The sequence below is a fragment of the Acomys minous genome (genome assembly GCF_964271855.1).
Source record: "Acomys minous genome assembly, chromosome: 2".
NCBI lineage: Eukaryota > Metazoa > Chordata > Mammalia > Rodentia > Muridae > Acomys > Acomys minous.
In genome coordinates this window covers 72,773,840-72,792,915 of record NC_140484.1, presented here as the reverse complement: position 1 = coordinate 72,792,915, position 19,076 = coordinate 72,773,840, and the positions used below count along the sequence as shown (strand labels likewise).

The window sequence follows — 19,076 nt, the reverse complement described above, 5'->3', positions numbered from 1 at the left end:
GACCCGACTGGGTGGTTTATAATGAGTGGAGGTGTATTTCTTAGTTTTAGAGGCTAGGACAGCAAGGTCAAGGGCATCCATCCCATGGTAGAAGGTGGACGAGAAACGGGGAAAGCCCAGGATGAGCCCTTGAAAGGAACCCTTCCTCTAGTCTCCAAGGTCTGTCTTTTTTTAAACCATACTTACTAGTATTGGCATGTATGTGATATGTGTGTATATGACACACATTTATGTGCGGGTGTACACTTGCTGTAGTGTGCATGTGGCAGTCAGAGGACAACTTTGTGAATGAAGTCAATTCTCTCTCTACCTTAAAGTGTTTTCTGGGCATCAAACCAGACTTTGTCAGTAAGCACCTCTACACATTGAGCCATCTCACCTACCCTGCCCAGGTCTCTCCTCAACTAAGTAAATTTTGAGACAGATTCTGTGTAGCTTATAGAGATCCACCTACCTCTGTCTCCCAAGTGCTGGGCTTAAAGGCGTGTTCCCAGATGTCTGACCAGGTCTCACTTAATACTCTTAAAATGGCAGTTAGAACTAAGTGTGGTGGCACAGGCCCGTAATTCCCATACCCAGAAAGCTGAGGCAGAAGGAACAAGAGTTTGAACCCAGCATGGGTGATTTGGGGGACACACACATGGCATTTAGATTTCACTGGGGCTTGGAGGGGCTATTTTTATTAAGTGAGGTTACAGCAACCATATCACTTGCTGTGAAGGTTACTTGACTAAAATCTAGCCCACAATGCATAGAGCACTCAGAGTGGAATGAATGCTTGATAAATACATTGACCCCATTCTCCCACCAGACAGGATAGGGCAAGCCCTCTTCTCAGCAGATGGGTCACCCTCCACCCACTCCTGTGATTGCATTTTTGTCCTTGGTCTCTGTCACCATTCTGAGGAGTCTGGCCATGTTCCAGGCAGGTGCAAAACATTGTTAGGTCTGCTGGTTGCATAGCGCTTAATGAAAGTAGCAGTAGCTCTTGTGGCAAGCCGTGCCTCAGGGGTGGAACACAGTAAAAACACACAAAATAATACAGGGTGGGTAATCTTCACTCCTTCCTGGGAGACCTGAGCTGCATCTCCACAGTAGCTCTACCACATTTGAGGGCGCGGGGGTCCTTTGCTCAAGCCCGCATCCAGAAGGTCTCTGCAACTGGAAAAAGTCCTGAGCTGGCAGTAACACATGTCACTTGTGTTCTCGTCCCAGTGGGGGAAGCCAGCCACATGGCCACATGAAGGAAGCTGACGGGTGTGACTTTGTACTGTAGAAGAGGGGACTGTTTGCTAGCAGCTGGCTGTCTGCCATAGCCACAGACCAGTCCTCACACTCTCGAGCCTCTGTTATTAGCTGAACAGAAAACATCACTCTATCGTGACAGTGGCTGCCCCATTCTGTACATTTAGTGAAATCATTAGCGTGTTCACGGGCGTGTGAGGTAAGCTGCTTTTGTAAAGCACAGGCAGCTCCTTGCCCTCTCCTCGCGGTTCTTGTGAGGACGTAGCAAGGAAAATGTTGCCAGGCTGGTGCCGCTGCATGTGTGTATGGCTCTGTGCGTTTGTCTCTGCTTATGCTGAGAAAGGAGAGTTCTAAAGCACTGTGAGCTGGGCACTGTGCTGGGTGTAGCATCACAGGGTGGCACCCAAACCAGGCTGCCTGCCAACAGGAAGTGGTAGGCGGTTCAGTCTTGCTTCTTGCTTGGGAAACCCTCCCCCATTATGGTGGCCCTCCAGCATGTGGCAGAGCCAGGACTGCTGGGCCTGCACACTGGGATGTCCATCTCTGTGTCCTGGAGTGTACACATATCAGATGGTCAGGACAGCAACGCAGCACCCTGGTGGGTAGCGGAAAGTTCCAGATCACTGCACAGATGGGTCTCAGAGCCAGTAGGGACATACCCTGGAAGTGTACCACCCAAAGGGTCTCTTGAGACAGCAGTCACCCAAAGTGTGGGTGGATGCCCTGACGAGCACCTGCAGGGAGCAAACAGGTCAGCAGAGATCTCTATTTCCTGGTGCTGGGAGTTGCCATATGCAGTCCGCAGCTGAGCGCATTCAAAAGAGTGCGTTCAGAACCCAGAGGACAGCGGTCCCCTACTGTCAGATGTGTCTCTGTCCTTCCAACCACTTGGGAGCTAGGCATGTCGTGCCTCACTCAGTCTCAGGTTGCCATGTACACCAGGAGCTACGTGACATCACTGCGAGGAGCAAACGGGAGCTGTGAGGATGACATGGGTGTCCTTGGCTGAGACTCTACCCAGCTCCGTCAGGATCTGGGTGTATTGTTCCCAGCGCTTGTCTTGGGAAAGAACTGATTCAAAGGGTGGAGTTTAGGTCGACTTCTAGTGCTGGCTGCGTTTCTGTGGGCAAGCCATTTGGTCTCGGGGCTGCGTTTAATCATGTAATAACAGTACTTCATTGTAGAGTTAAGAAGATTAGCTGTGTCCGCATGACGAGTTGGCTGCAGTAGGTTCAGTTTGGTTTATGGTTTTGTTTTCTTTAGTGTGTGGATGTGTAAACTGGGGCCCAGGACTGGCTGTAGGTCACCCAGCTGAAGTAGCTCACATAGGATCAAGGTCAAGATGGTTTCGGGCTCTTGCCGTCTCTGTAGCTCCCCACTGTGCCTCTAAGTCATGATGGGTAACTGGGTCAGAACAGTGTGTACCTGAGGGACGACGTGACAGCAGGGACAGACATGTGGATTCTGACATTGTCTCCTGCTGACACCTTGTGGAGAACAGGACTGCAGGAAGAGGAAGGCTGGGCAGCCCTAAACTTAGCCAGGAAATTTAGGGGACGATGCGGGGGGGGGGGGTAGAGTCTGGTCTGGCTCCTGTCCTCAGGAGCTCTTGGCTTGTTCACAGGTGAGCACAGCTGAGACATCTACTCGGACACATTTAGCAGGGGAGGCACGGAGAGATGTAAGCTCTTCCAGTGCCGGTGACCTGCACCTGCTGGGGAAGCAGAGGTTCATGGGGGAGAGGGACCCAGGGGAGGCTAGGAAGGGGAACAAGAAGTGGAAAGTAGAGGTTGCCTAGGAACACTGGCCTGTGTAGCAGCTCCTAAAGTTTGCAGAGGCAGTGTGGGGTGGTGGTCAGAGCACACTGGCTTGAGTGCTCAGAGGCGCTTCCAAGGCCCAGCAGGCAGGCGCCCTTGGAAGGAACAAAGCCTCTTGTAGCTGCCACTCGAAGCCTCAGAGGACACGGAAATCATCTGAGGAGACTGAGCAGGGCTGAGAGTACCCATGCCTGCACACTAGGCTGGCTGCCTCTGTCGCCAGGAGTATACATATGTCAGCGGGTCAGGACAGCAGCCCAGCGTCTCCCTGGTGGTTAGGGAAGGCTCCAGATCAAGAGGGCTGTGTGCTCATCAGAAACCCTCAGGAAAAACTCCACACTGCCCTTCAACAGTTAGGGACAATGGCCCGAAGACATCCTCAACATTGGTGTCCCCTTTTGAGATGAAGCCAGTCATGCATGGGCTGCTAGCTTGCCCTTCTCACCAGGGGGCTGGTGGACGTTTGACAGAGCTGGAGGTTCCAGAAGCCCTGACGCTGAGAGAAACTCTCCTTCCTCCCCAGTTCTCCAATATAGCCCTTACGGCTGTGGTAGACTCCTAGCCTGGGACTGGCCTCTATGGACACCGGCTACAGAGCCCAGCCGTGTAAGGAGTCAGGGGAGACAGAGCTGGTTATCCCACCACCCTCTCGGGGGTTGTGAAAGCATTGTCATGCCACAGACAAGACTCCCAGGGTGATGCTGTGGCATCTAGAGTCAAAATAAAACTCAGAAAAGGCTGAAGCTGGGGGCGGGACAGCTCTGTGAGAACAGGGTCTGTGAACAGAGCTGGTTCATGAATGGAGAGAGCAGGAGCCTGGGGAAGTAGAAGAGGTGGGAGCCAGTGCAGGGAGGGGGCCTCTCTCATCCCAGCCATTGCTGAGGATGGCAGATGGAACTCCGCCTATGGCTGGTGGGAGGCCAGGAAGTTCCCTCCTGATGTTCCTCCTCTCCGTGCGAAGTGGGAGGCTGGGTCGTGCAGCCTAAAAGGAAGGGAAGGGGCCTGACCTGGAAGGGAGTGGCTGGCCCCAGGCTGATGGAGTGAGTCGGGGAGCTCCTAGCACCCCCAGCTTTCAGCTGGCAATTGCAGTTCTTGTCCAGAAAGGGTGAAATGCACAAATAAGCACGGGTGTACTGCCAAACCCAGCCTGAGTGGCTTGGAAGTCATGCCTCATGTTAGACGGAGCTCTTTGATATGTCCTTCAGGGAGCAGAGGATTCAGGATGACTGAAGTCTCTGGGATGACAGGCCTGAGTGCTGACCACACACACACACACACACACACACACACACACAGAGAGAGAGAGAGAGAGAGAGAGAGAGAGAGAGAGAGAGAGAGAGAGAGCGCAAAGGAGAGAATGTTCTGGATGACTGCCTGGAAGATAAGGATGGAGACAGAGCAGGCTCATAGTGGGACAAAAGGAAACTCTTAGAATGACAGATATGCTCATTATGTTGATTGCAGTGATGAATTCATGAATATTCCTTTTTAAAACTCATCAAATCGCGTTTTAAATATGTAGTTTATCATAGACCAAGCAAACCCGTCAAACCACAGAAAAATGAGGCAAAGCATAAGGTGGAAAACAAAAAATGAGGGCCCCAAATTGGGCGTTGGTTTCACTGTCACAGTCAGTCTCCAGCCTTGGACTTTGCCCTAGGACAATGGTCTGTGTGGACACATACAGTAGCCATGGGGGCGTGTCCATGAAGACCATCTCAGCTGTGGACATAAAGTAGAGGACAGGCAGGTCCCAGGGCCATAGGTATTGTACGTACCAGAGAAGATTGGCTTGTGCTGTCACCCAGGGAGGTGTTGGTCATGGCTGCATGCATTGTCACTGTTTGGCCACACTGGCACTCTCGCCTGTGTCGGGTGACACAGTGTGGTTGAGGTATTTGATATGGCAGATGCTGCCATTAACTGACCCCCGTCTGTGCTCTTGAACCTGTTCTGCCTCTGACTATAAAATGCCATTTGTTTGTTCTCTGTGTTTAGTGTCCGTCTTCCTGGTACATAAATCTCAAGGGCAGGGATTCTTGTGCACTCGTGCAGTGCTGGGTCCCCAGAGGCTCTGTCTGACATATACCTGGCAAACAGCAGACGCTTCATCATTACTTGTGAATAAGAAAGGGCTGTAGCTCAGCGACAGATCGCATGCTTAGCATGTGCAAAACTCCAGGTTTGGCCCCTCCCCCCACCACCCACAACAGAAACCCGAGACTTGTGAATGGGAGCATATGTGTGGCTGTTGCTTTGTGACAGAAACCTGTGTGCTTGCTGGGCACTGTGTGGGTTAGAGTGTGAGACAAATGGGCCTGTGATACACAGCGCTGACGAGGGACAGTGACCATCCAGAAACTTGGGGGTTGGTGACAAGATGAATGATGCTTAGCATGCCTTGTGGCCCTGCTGGGAATTTCCCAGGTGCCGGGGAGGTAGGCAGTAGATGGAGCAGGGGGCTTGCTTGTCACTCATCATGCCGTACCCCACAACAGGGAGAAGATGAGCGTGGGCTGCCCTGAGCCAGAACCGCTCCACTCCCTGCCTTGCTGTGGGCCAGGGGCCGCCCCTGTACCAGGTGCAGGCGTACCTCTCCTCACAGAGGACATGCAAGCGCTGACCCTACGCACACTGGCTGCCAGCGATGTCACCAAGCACTATGAGCTCGTCCGGGAGCTGGGTAAAGGGACCTACGGGAAGGTTGACCTGGTGGCTTACAAGGGCACAGGTGAGTGCTGGTAGGATGGCAGGGTGTTGAGGTTAGGGTGGGGACATGCCTGGACAGAGGGGCAGCAAGGGGGCAGAGCAGGACGAGTTGGCAAAGTGCCCAAACTGAGGGTAGGCTACTTTGGGGCTATCTGGGTGCCTTTGAGACAGATGAGCCCAGGGACAAGGACACTGCTGAAAGCGGTGCTTGGAGAACATTGGTGACACCTCTTGCTAAGGAGCTGAACAGAGGTGAGGACAGGTCCTTGGGAACAGGACACTTACTGAGAGGGTGTAGGGAGATGGCCCTCAAGGGTTGGTCTGGACATGTTTCTCCAGTAAGGACACAGACCCAGATGTTCAGCAAGACAGCCAAAGTCACAGAACTCTATACTTGCCAGGGCAGCAGAGGCCTCTGGGATCACTAAGCCAGCAGGAAGAACACGTGCGTGAGGAGGACTTACTGCTTTTTGTGTGACCCTGGACAGCGTAACCCACTTCCTCTGTTTAGGAAAGAAGGGAACAATTGCTTGATCTCATTGGGTCACTGATTGAGCATGTGATGTGAGTGTGACGTGCTGAGGGTAGGGCCTAGAATGTGCCCAGTTTGGGGGACCAGTGTCCCACAAGGGCTTCTCTTATTCACCCATTGGCAAGCGTTTGCTGAGCACCTGTCGTGTGGTGAATTCTGGAGATACTGGCTCGAGGCAGGTTCCTGTGTTTGGGGAGCCATGTTCTAGCTGGGGAGACTTATACGACAGATGAGTAGACAGTACGTCAGGAAATAGCTCAGGCCAGGAGGCAGTAAACTTTCCTGGCTTATTTTTCTCATCAAGGACTGCATGGTAGAAGACAGCCCCACTCTGCTGGGTGGATGTGGATAAGTCTTTTCCCTTTACTGGGTCAGTTTTCCATCTGTGCCACAAGGACATCACGCTGACCAGATGTGAGGGGGGCAGGGTGTCTGTGGGGGAGAGGGTCTCACTGATGTTTCTGTGGCCCTGCCAGGTGCCAAAATGGCCCTGAAATTTGTGAATAAGAGTAAGACAAAGCTGAAGAACTTCCTGCGTGAGGTGAGCATCACCAACAGCCTGTCATCCAGCCCCTTCATCATCAAGGTCTTCGATGTGGTCTTCGAGACGGAGGAGTGCTATGTCTTTGCCCAAGAGTATGCACCTGCTGGGGACCTGTTTGACATCATCCCTCCTCAGGTAATTGAGGTAGCAGCAGAGAGAGCGGAGATGGGCTTTGGGCTGCCAGGGCGTGAAATCCTGGAAGGGGTCCGACTGCTTGATCCGTCAGTAAGCTGAGTGCGGTGGGACATGCCTGTAATCCCAGCGACTGGGAGTGAGGCAGAAGCAGGACGCTTGGGCTGAGTAGTGGGACCCTATCTCAAAAAACAAAACAAACTGGGAATGTAGTTTGTGGCACAGTATTTATTTGTCTAGCATACATGCAAGCCTGGGTTTTCTCCTCCTCTGTACTGCAAATAGTAAACAAGCCAGTGAGTAAGGATTGAGGCAGAGGAGGTAGTGCTGGAGCAAACTGAGGAGGATTCTCGTCCTTGGTTAGGATCTTTGCACTTGGGTAGGTTCAGGGTCAAAAGCCACCTAGCAAAGGAACAGGACGGGGCTTACCCACCAGGCTGGACGACAAGCAGGCACTAGGATCAAGGCAGGTTCAAAGGACAGCACGAGAGTTGTGGCCACCAAGTGGGCAGGTGACAACAGGAAAGTTGTGGTCCCAAAGTGGGCCCATGACAGAACCTGAAAGAAGGAACTGGGGCGAAGGCGGCCGCCCTAGAACAGCTCTCCCTTCTTTCTGCAGGTGGGGCTCCCAGAGGACACAGTGAAGCGTTGTGTGCAGCAGCTGGGGCTGGCGCTGGACTTCATGCACAGCAGGCAGCTGGTGCACCGGGATATCAAGCCCGAGAATGTGCTGCTGTTTGACCGTGAGTGCCGCCGTGTGAAGCTGGCCGACTTCGGCATGACGCGGCGCGTGGGTTGCCGCGTGAAGCGTGTGAGCGGCACTATACCCTACACGGCGCCCGAGGTGTGCCAGGCGGGCCGCGCCGATGGCTTCGCGGTGGACACGGGTGTGGACGTGTGGGCATTCGGCGTGCTCATCTTCTGTGTGCTCACTGGCAACTTCCCCTGGGAGGCTGCATCGGGCGCCGATGCTTTCTTCGAGGAATTCGTGCGCTGGCAGCGGGGTCGCCTGCCGGGGCTGCCCTCGCAGTGGCGCCGCTTCACCGAGCCCGCGTTGCGCATGTTCCAGCGGCTGCTGGCCCTGGAGCCTGAACGGCGCGGTCCTGCCAAGGAGGTCTTCCGCTTCCTCAAGCACGAGCTGACGTCCGAGTTGCGGCGGAGGCCGTCGCACCGTGCACGCAAACCGCCCGGGGACCGCCTGCCTGGACCCCTGCGCCTCGAGGCTCCAGGGCCGCTCAAGCGCACTGTGCTCACAGAGAGTGGCAGTGGCTCACGACCTTCGCCGCCTAGCGCGGGGCCGGTGGTGCCAGTGCCCGTGCCAGTCCCCGTGCCAGAGGCAGGTCTGGCCCCGCCCACGCCTCCAGGCAGGACCGATGGCCGCCCGGACAAGAGCAAAGGGCAGGTGGTGCTGGCCACAGCCATCGAGATCTGCGTCTGAGCCACTGGGAGCAGCGCAGCCACTTGTGGGGGAAGCCGCGCTCTCCAACCCGTACTGGGGACAAGGAGCACGCGGCGGTGGTGGGAGGGAGTAGCGTAGACTAGGAGGCCCAGACACCCGGGTCGGTGGTGGGCTGGTGACTTAGCTAGCAGATGACCCTGCATATGGCCGGCCTCAGCCCAGAGGAGCCGAGGCCCCTGACGAAGGCAGGGAGCTTGTGGGCCAGACTCTGAGCCTGGACACTCCTGGCGCTTCACACCCCTTGGCAGATCACCCTACAATCTTCTATCCAAACCTGGGCACAGAAAGGGGGCTTTGGTGTTGGACAGATATGGGCATGAGACCCTAGAAACTGGGGAGGTCAGAGGGAGAGGCCACGCCCCCTACATGTAGCAAAAGTGGTGTGCAGGAACAGACCCAAATACCTAGTGACGACACCCCCTCACCTCCTGCTGATGGGGACTTTGAACCTAGGAGGGAGAGAGCTATTACTGCAACCCCGAGGCTATTGGGAACAGAGTCCAGTAAGCTCCCCTCCTGGGAGTAGGGGAGCAGATGGCAGGGGAACGGGAGGCTCCTGCACTCCTGCGTCCCTAGGGCAAGGGAGCACATGCACAGCCCAGCTGCTCCGTCCCTCGGCACTCCACAAGCAGAGACGCGATTGTGCCAGTTGCTCCTGGGTTTCTGTTGGAGTCACATATCCTAGACCAGTACCCTTGCAGGAGAGATCCGTGGATAGGACAGCAAGTCACCAAAGTGAGAGGAGTGAGGGTGGTGTGTGTCAGGTGACCTGAGCGTCCAGACACCTCACCAGGCAGCTGCCAAGAGCCAAGCCTGCGTTTTACCACACTCCTCAGGGAATCCCAGGAGACTCCTGCTGTTGGCTCAGGCTCTTAGGCAACAAAACAGGAACTCACCCTGCCCTAGCTCTCCTTGGGGAACCCCTACCCAATGTGGAGGCCTGAGGAGCCCCTGCAATAACCTCAGCACAGGGAAGCTGCGCCATCTGCCTGGCCCTACCCACTGGCCAGCCTGGGTTACCTCTCCTAGGATCCCTCCAAAAGTTTGGGTCATTCAAGGAGGTTCCGTATTGGGGCTGGCTGGCAGGCTGGCTAGCTAAAAGGGGCGCCAACCACCCCTCAGCCTGGAGCCCCCCACCACCACCTCTCTATACAACCCTCCATTCCCACCACAAAGGGCTATAGGTCCCCCTGCCCTGCCTGAGTCCAGTTTACAAACTGTGGTTGCTCCAGGGCCTGGTCCCACTCTCCTGGGGTGCACCACTTCCCTAGTGGACACAGGGCCCACATATGCCAGGTAAGTAGCAAACCCCTCCTCCTGCCAAGAGGCGAATCCCAGAAGGCCCCCATCACTGCCCTAGCCCACCTGGAGCCGCTGGGCTCCCCTTCCCAGCTGCGACTTCTCCTCTTGCCTTAGGCCCCTCCACCCTGATCTGCAATAACCAGGAAGCGAGATTCCACAGTAGACATCCCGCATCCCATGTGCGCCCTCTCTCTGTTGAGATCCTGTGTGGGAGGCTTCTCCCTTGTAGTATCTAGGCTGGTAGTCCTCAGAGGAGACTTTAGGTACATAGCCCAGCCCCGTTGTTTAGAGGCAGCAGCCAGCCTGACCCTAACAGGACTCAGACTGGGTCAGCCCCTGCTCTTGCTACCAACACTGGTACTGTCTCTGTCGATTGGGTTGGGATCTTTTGCCCCTTAGGAGAGGTGTTGGTTACAGACGTTTTACCTCAGTTTGTCACTGTTGAAGAAACAAAAAATAATAATAGCAAAAAAAAATAAAATAACGTCGTAGACATGGAGACTTAGAAGACAAAAACCACAGAAGAAACCTCCCCCTTTCTGTGAAGGTACAGTTTGTTCGTGTATGCACACGTATGTGCGTATCTCTGTCTCACCCCAGGGCAGGCCAGATCTATTGACACCTGCCCCGGTCTCCGTGTCCCTCACACTGCCCCTGTCCTTTGGTGCTTCCCAGGGGCCCCTTGGAGCTGGCTTGTGGGGTGTAGGGGAGCTCCCTGGATGGGAAGTGGGGCCTCAGTCTCCCACCAGGTCCTGCGAACAGAGTTCTATGCCTGTGTGGCGCTCCCTGAGCACACACGACAGTCCTGGTGGCTCGTGGCAGTGTCCAAGTCTGGGGCAGGGCCTGGGTTCTCAAGCTGTAGGGCCTCGCCCTCCTGTCCTGCCTCCCCTACCCCGTGTGTTTGTAAATGCTCTGGCACCCTTTGGCCCTGAGGAGGTTTTTAAATGTGTTATTTACTTCTCTAATTATGACAATTGCTATAAAATAAAAATTTAGAAAAATGATTGCTTCAGCTGCAGGGTGGGAGGGACACACAGGTCGCCTTTCACGGCATGCGCTAAGGTAGCATCGGCAATGTCCAGGCTTCTTGCGGCCTCGAGTGGACCCAGGCCAGGGCTGAAGGGGGGTGGGCTTCCCAAACTTCCTGGAGGAGGGGCAGAGAATCATCCTGGCTTGGAATTCAGCTTCAGCTGGACCAAAACAGAAGGTTCCTGGTCACCACTCTTGGCAGCATTTAGTGAGCACCTTTGGTGTACACGATGACACAGAAGTGAGTTGTATAGACAGGGCCCAGTGCCCAGCGGTGCTGTCTAGTGGTGGAAGTGTGCCGCTCAGAAGGCTTGACTGAGCTCACCAGGTTTGGAGATGCCAGGGAAAGCTTTAGAAAGACAAGGCAGAGAAGTTAACTGGGCAAGGGCACAGTGGGGTATAGGAGTGGTCTCGGGGCCAAGTAAAAGGTGATGCTGGGTGGCTGTGGGGAAGTATACTATTAATATTCAAAGGAATATTTACTAATTACCCACTAGGCCTGCAGAACAGTCAGTTGTGCCTGCTCTGCCTTCAAACCTGGTCATATCAAGAACTGATCACCCAACACACCCTCATGTCCATCTTTGGTGCAGCACCCCTCCCTTTCAACAGTTTCCTTGTTGGCCTCCCAGCAGCTCAGGGGTCCCCTCAACTTCCTAGCAGCCTGGGCCATTCTTCCCTACAAAAGATCTGTTACTTTGTTAAGAACCCTTACATGGCTCCCCATGACACCCCAAGTCAAAGCTAAGGTCCTTAGAGTGGTCCCCCCAGACTCGGGCGCATGGGCTGGCTGTTCCCGCCCAGCCTTATCCCACCTCCTCTCCTGGTACCACTTGCTGCCAGTGCCCTCTTGCTCTTCCATGGACACCAAGCATGCTTGCACGCTAGAGCTTTTAGCTTCCCTCCGATCTCCCAGGCCTTCCCAGGGCTCCTTCCTCCCCTTCCCCCTCCCGACCCCTGCCGGAAGTCTCCATGAAGCAGAAGGATAGTGCTTCCTTGCATCCACCATCCTTGCACTGCCATGCGTTGTCCTCTGTGTCTCCTGGCCAGACTGTAAGTCCCACAAGAGCAGAGACAGAAGAAGGGCTACTTCTCTCTGGCCATTCACTTCAGGAAACTACATCACAATGTGTCATTCACGCATGAATATCCAGGACTATTTTAGGGGCTGAGAGTCTACAGATAAGTAAGACAGACCATCCCTAGCCCATCCTCTGAAACTCGATGGAAGAGGAGAGAGAAAAAGAGAGAAAATTCCACTCGGAACAGATCAGAGATGAGACCGCTTACCCAAGATTAAATAAAACAGTCCTCTCAGAGTTGCTGCCACTTTTCTAAGATGACAGGAGGGCAACAGAAAATCTACAAATGGGAGCAGCAAGCGACCCAGGTTATCAGAGGAGAATATCGGTATTTACCACCAGGGCGTGTGAGCTGCCTCCTGCCATGAACACTTTCCTGCACCTCCATTGTCTGCCACACAAGTGGTTTAAGCGCAAAGAACCCAGCCTCACAGCATGTACAAGAGGGTCAGGCTGTCCCTATGGCCCCTGAGATAGTCAACTTCGGGTCTTAGTGACCTTTCCTGTCCAGATTCTTCATTCTAGACTAATTCAGTATCAAAAAGTTTTAGCTGGCTTAGTCAGATGGCTCGCATGTAAGAGTGCCTTATCTCCAAGCCTTAGGCCCTGGGTTGGCTCCCCTGGAACCTACAAGATAGAAGGAAAGAGCTGAGTTCTGTGAGTTGTCTTTTGACCTCTATAGCCCCGCCTGCAGCCCACATGTGGCCCCTTTAAATAAATAAATAAATAATTTTAAAGTCGCAGTTGACATTGAACTTTTGAAAGAAGTTCCCTCTCTGCGCAAAATTCCTCTCGAGTCCTATGCAAAACCCTCCAACTCCCTGCCAGTCCCTGATATGCAAGTCAAGACAAAGCATATGGGAAGAAGAAATTTCAAAACCAAGCTTGAAGGTCCTATATGCCATCTAGTGGTGGTTGCTGGCATTCAGACACAGGACGAAACCAAACAGCCGGGTGACAGCAGCCTAGCCCAGTGATTCTCAAGCTGCCCAGCGCTGTGACCCTTCAATACAGCTCCTCGTGTTTTGGTGAACCCACCCACCCATTAAATTATTTGCATTGCTACTTTGTAACTGTAATTTTGGTACTGTTATGAATCATAGTGTCAATATGGTCTTAGATGACCCCGGTGGAAAGGTTGAGCTCCACAGAGGGGCCGTGACCCACAGGTTGAGAACCACTGCTCTAACCTAAAGTTGGAAATAGTGAAATAGGATCAGAAGCCACACGGGCCCAGAGAGATGGCAGCTGTCAGGAGTGTTCCTCCAGAGGATCTGAGCTCCCGTCCCAGCACCCAAATCCTTTCAGGAGTGTCTGAGTGAAATAAAAGTATTGCGTTTAAAGAGAGATAGGGTGGTTTACACTTCAGATGGAAGCCTGGAGAGAGAGAGAGAGAGAGAGAGAGAGAGAGAGAGAGAGAGAGAGGGTGCTGCCCTTGAACTTACAATTCTGTGGGCATCCTTTTTTCCTTATTTACTTACTTACTTACTTATTTCTCCTCTTTCTCCAACGTCAGATTTTAAGGTCTATCCTAGCTGGTCAAGGACTCGCTATGTAGAAGAAGCTGGCCTCAGAAATCCAGGAGAGCCTTCTGCCTCCGCCTCCAGGTGCTCTGTGAACAACAAGCCCAGCTTGCTGCTGTGTAAACTGCACTGCCCAAAGCATGCCATTTACAACACATTTCTAGATTAAGCAAGACTTAACCGTTAAGTGGGACTGCAGAGGGCACTGGCTGCTCTTCCAACAGACCTGAGTTTGGTTCCAAGAACCCACATGGTAACTCACAATCAGCTGTAACTACGCTTTCAGGGGCTCCAAGTTCTTCCTGTGGCCTCCAAGAGCACCAGGCAAGCATATGGTACACATACATACATACATACATACACACACATACATACACACACACACACACATACATACATACATACACATACACACATACATACACACATACATACATACATACACATACACACATACATACATACATAACATACATACATACTACATCGAGCAAGTAAAACATTTATAATACACTAAAAAATAAATCTTTCTTGATATTTAAAATTAAGTGAAAAATATTTTTTTCCTTAAAGAATTTCCCTTTGCAAATGTAATTGTAAGATGGTTTATAAGGCAAATCGTTTAGCAGTAGAGATAAGAGAGGGCTGTTGGCTTATCTCAGAGGTCATGAGCACTCTGACCGTGGGTAAGCATGGTGTGTTTATTTCGTTGGCATCCTTGCTCATGATTTCTGTAGGAATGGAGAATCTGTAAGCTGTTTTAATTCGTCAGCTGCATTGCAGTTTCTGACTCCTATCCAGATTCCGGGGTGTGGGGCTTCTCCCCTGTCCCATGTCCCCTTAGACTTTACTGTGCTTCTGTCTGCCTCAAGATGGTCCCAGTGAGGGGCTGGAGAGATGGTCAAGAGCACCACCTGCTCTTCCAAAGGTCCTGAGTTCAATTCCCAGCAACCACATGGTGGCTTATAACCATCTGTAATGTGATATGGCGCCCTCTTCTGGCGTGCAGGAGTACATGCAAGCAGAGCACTGCATACATAATAGTAAATAAATAAATCTTTTAAAAAAAGATGGTCCCAGTAAAAGAACCCACACTCTTACTAACTTGACAACCCCATGGTCCTTACATGTCTCAAATCTAGGAGGTTTTGGTGGTGCCGTGAGTCTTCTGATGGGATAGATAGGTCAGCTGTAGGAAAGAGGTTCATTTCTCAGAGAACCAGACTTGCGCATCGTTTGGAGATAGAACCAAATGTTTACGACAGATATTCCTGGAGAACTAGAAGCAAAGAATACCACAATCCAGGGAGCCAAGAGTCAACCAGCCATGACCCCAGGGTGAGAGGTGGTCATGGTGGCGGGATGCCAAAGGACGCTCGTGGGGAAGGCTTAGGTCAGGCTGTGAAGCAGGGGTCAGGGGTAGCTCCGTTCTCAGAGGCTGGTGAGCCTGGCACCTCAGGATAACCACATTTCCAAGCCCGGGGACTCTGAGCTGGCTGTCTGCTGTGAGGTTCACTGGCCTCACTGCTGTGAGGCCACGGAGAGACATCCAAAGCTCTGCAGCCTTCCTGGCATCTGCAGCCTCATCCTTCTCCAGGGTACCCAGGGCTGAGCAGGTCTTGAAAGTATGGCAACTGGTCCGCATGCCCAGATCTGTGTTTGTGTTTATGTCGCTTCCAGAACGCTTTGGAGGCTAGAACCGCCTCCCATCCCTTACCCACTTCCTCTGCTGAGGAACCTAACTCAGGCGGGTGGGAGAATCTGCCCAGCCCACAGACTAAGTGTGGCCACAGAAGCTCTTGACATACAAAGGGAAGCCAACTGTCCTAGTTTGCTTTCCTGTTGCTGTGATAAACTATGGTCAAACGCAAGTCGGGAAGGCGTTTGTTTCCGAGCATACTTCCAGGTAACCGTCTATCCCTGAGGGAAGTCGGGGCAGGAAAGAGGAACAGAAACCTTGGAGGAGACCTACTTACTTACTGGGTCCGTCTCTGGCTCGCTCTTGCTTGCTCTATGTCAGCTTCCTTAGAGGGTGCAGACCCCCCCTGCCTAGGCGTGGTGCCACCCGCTGTAGGGGTCAGCATCAGTCAAGACAAGCCTCATAGCCATGGCCAGAAGGCAGATCTGACCAAGGCAGTCCTTCAACTGAGCTTCCATCTTCCCGGGCGACACTAGCTTGTCAAACTGACAATAAAAGCCAACCAGGGCAGCTACTGCAGAGAGACGTCTCTGATGAACATTGAACAGCAGGCCAAATCAAAAGACTGACAAAAAAAATCTATAAAATTCAATAGACATCTTTAACTGTTCTACATTCAAAAATAAATTAGAACATTTGTAAAATGACTTAGATATGGTGGCAAATGTCCAGGAGTCAGGGTAAGAACTTAATATCACTACCTGATTTAGCATCTACACCATTAGCAAAATATGAATGGGGACATGCACAATCTCAAATATGGCAACAATATGTAGCTATTGATTTCTTAGCTATAAGGTAAAGCTATCATGTCTGAAAGAATGAGCCAATCAGCCACTGGATGCAGGTAGAGTATCGTCTGAGATAATTCTTGGGGTTTTGTTTTGTTTTTCCAGACAGGGTTTCTCTGTGTAGCCTTGGCCGTCCTGGACTCACTTTGTAGACCAGGCTGGCCTCAAACTCACAGTGATCCACCTGCCTCTGCCTCCTGAGTGCTGGGATTAAAGGCGTGCGCCAACACCGCCTGGCTGAGATTCTTATTCTTATTCTTATTCTTGTTCTTTGTTTGTTTGTTTGTTTTTGGTTTTTTGAGACAAGGTTTCTCTGTGTAGCCTTGGTTGTCCTGGACTCACTTTGTAGACCAGGCTGACGTCGAACTCACTGCGATTTGTCTGCCTCTGCCTCCCGAGTGAGATAATTACTTTAAAGCAGAAGTAATGTGATATTTAGTTCTAGAATGTTAATGTCTCAAATTTGTCTAGTAGTAAAGTGCATTTATTTATTTTTAAAAAAAGAATGACAAGAATGTCTTATCATTTTAGAGGACTCAGAACAAAGTTTTATGTTTTAATTTGTATTCCCTTACCTGCAGTTATTTTTATTTATTATTATCATTATTGTTGTTGTTATTGTTATTGTTATTATTATTATTATTATTATTATTATTATTATTATTACTATTATTATTATTATTATTATTTACTATTGAGGAATAATATTTCTGTTGTTTGAGGTGGGATCTTTCTCCGTAGCCCTGGCTGTCCTGGAACTCACTATGTAGAACAGGCTGGCCTCTAACTTTTGCTTTATGACCTACTGAGTGTAACCAGGGCCTGCCCTAGGTCCTCCTAACCCTCCCCTTTGTCTCCATACCCTCCCTCTGCAGCCCATTGTCCCCCTTGCCAGAGGTGGGGGCGCCCATGAACTAAGGCACACTTGGCTCCACTATGTATCAAAGCCCAAGTATTTTGTATAGTAATAGGACAAATGAATCCACTGTTCGACACGGAGCCCTCAGTTGGCGACCCTGGCCACCTCATTGGGGGAGCAGCTGGAGCTATTTCCAGAGTGTCTCCATCCTCCACAGTAGCGCCCACCTGTGCCCCCGCCCCCATCTTCCACTCCTGTCTTGAACCCTTTGATGAACTGCTGGTCAGGCTTCCAAGCCCTCTAAAGCATAGATGTAACTTCTTATCAACAGTTTCTCCTAGGAACTCTAACTTGACACAAATCTTATCATGTTTGTTGTTTTGAGTAATTCAGAGAGGGCCCGGGATCTGTTTTTCCCTTTCTTCGTTTCCTCCCAAGTGCTCTAGCCTGCCTTGGTAGTTGAGATCTGCCGGAGCCTTTCCTACTTTATAAAGATCCCATCACGGGACTCGGCAAAGCTGCCAAAGCCCCACAATGGTCTCAAGGTCCCTGCTCAACTACTTAAAGTGATAATTTTTACAATCACATGCATGGGCGTGTGCATTTGTACATGTGTGTGCAGTGCCTACTGGGGCTACAGGAGTGTATCGGATCCCAAAGAAGCTGTAATCACAGGAGCTGTGCACTGTGCAACATGGGTGCTGGGAACCGAACTCGGGTCCTCTGGAAAAGCCATACACACCCTTAACAGCTGAGCCACCCCTTCGGCCATCAGCTTCCTTTTAAACTCCTGTGAGGACAGCAGTCTGGCCTGGTGAACTCTCCTTATCCCCAGTGAGGCTAGCCTGCTCTACATAATGAGTTCCAGGATAGCCAGGGCTACACAGAGAAACCTCACCTCGATAAACAAGCAAACAAAGCCAGGCAGAGAGAGCTGGAGGCCATGCTGGGGAGAGGGGTTCCTACAGCTAACGGCTCAGAAGGCTATCGGGGACCGGAAGGACTGCAACCTCAGACAGCAGCAGGGTCCTTCCAACAGGAGGCTCTTAAGAAAACAAACACAGAAACCCAACTAACCGGGACTGCTAGGGAAGACCTCGTAAAGGCCAGCTGCCACTGTAGTGTCGCACAGTGGGCCGGGCTCTGTCTGGAACTGAGAGTGGGCCATGGACGCACTCGCATGGGTACCGGCTTCTAAGACTGAAGGAACCACAGAGGCTTTCATCAAGTTTCAAGAGAGCCAAGCAATGCAAGGCGGGAAGGATGTTTCTGAAAGATGCCCCCAAGAAGCCACTGCTTAAAGCCGTGGAGAGGAGGCCTGAGGTGTAGGGGGATTCCAAGTGCTAAAGATACCAGGGATGTGAGCATCTGCCAAGGAAAGCTGCAGGCATGGAGTGGAGCTGGCCCAAGGGCTGGGGACTTATGTATGCAGCCTGTGACCAAGCTGGAAAAGTGTGGGTACTCACGTCCTTTGTAGCCCAGATGTTCCCACCACGACCCCCAGATGCCAGGCACGGATGGCAGGATTTGGTGTAGCCATTCCTTGCTATGACACTGTTTGTCCCCTTTGGGATGGTGTGGTTTGAATGAGAATGCCCTCGTAGGCTCATATGTTGGAATGCGTGGTTCTCATTGGTGGAACTGTTTGGGAAGGATTAGGAGGTGTGGTCTTGTGGGAGGAGGTGTGTCACCGGGGACGGCTTTGAGATTTCAAAAGCTCACGTTATTCCTAGTGTTCTCTCTCTGCTTCCAGATTTTGGATCAAGATGTGAGCTCTGAGCTGTTGCTGCTGCCGTGCCTTTGCTCCACCGTGAACTCTAGTCCTCTGAAAGTGTAAGCCCAATAAATGTCTTTCTTTATTTTATTATTTATTTATTTATTTATTTATTTGGTTTTTCGAGACATGGTTTCTCTGTGTGCCCTTGGCTGTCCTGGACTAGCTTTGTAGACCAGGCTGTCCTCGAACTCACAGAGATCTGCCTGCCTCTGCCTCCTGAGTACTGGGATTATAGGTGTGCGCCACCACTGCCCGGCTGTCTTTCTTTAATAAGTTGCTTTGGTCATGGTGTTTTGTCACAGCAGTAGAAAAGTAACTAAGAAAAATGGAAATGTTGGGGGTAGGGATAGGGAAAAAAAAAAGAAAAATGGAAATGTTTATTGTGTGCCATTGTGAATTGGAAAAATGTGACTTACTTTTTATTTTCTAGGATCTCATAGGTAAAGAAGTCTTGAGTCTCTAATGACTAACACAATGTACTTTTGAACAGCATAGGAACTGTCAAAACCTATGAGGACTTTGATGTTAGACTAATGCTTTTTTTTTTTCATTATGAGATGGGCATGAGCCTATAGA

The 19,076-nt window shown here is 51.6% G+C and overlaps 1 protein-coding gene and 1 long non-coding RNA gene across 4 annotated transcripts in view; one reads left to right on the top strand and one right to left on the bottom strand.

Moving 5' to 3' along the window:
• The window catches only part of SBK1 (SH3 domain binding kinase 1), a 46,129-nt gene extending 35,387 nt beyond the window's left edge, over positions 1 to 10,742 (top strand). For all 3 annotated transcript variants that reach the window (XM_084758571.1, XM_084758569.1, XM_084758570.1), the window contains exons 2-4: positions 5,561 to 5,793; positions 6,780 to 6,982; positions 7,599 to 10,742. In XM_084758571.1, coding sequence (XP_084614697.1) covers positions 5,568 to 5,793; positions 6,780 to 6,982; positions 7,599 to 8,417 — 1,248 coding nt within the window. In that variant the 5' untranslated portion in view covers positions 5,561 to 5,567 and the 3' untranslated portion in view covers positions 8,418 to 10,742. The remainder of the gene's footprint in view (positions 1 to 5,560; positions 5,794 to 6,779; positions 6,983 to 7,598) is intronic.
• Positions 10,678 to 13,455, bottom strand: LOC311584333. The gene is made up of 2 exons (XR_014774822.1): positions 13,341 to 13,455; positions 10,678 to 10,930 (listed from the first exon to the last, which is right to left on the bottom strand). It is a non-coding gene; the product is annotated as an uncharacterized lncRNA (long non-coding RNA).
• Between the last annotated feature and the right edge of the window lie 5,621 nt (positions 13,456 to 19,076).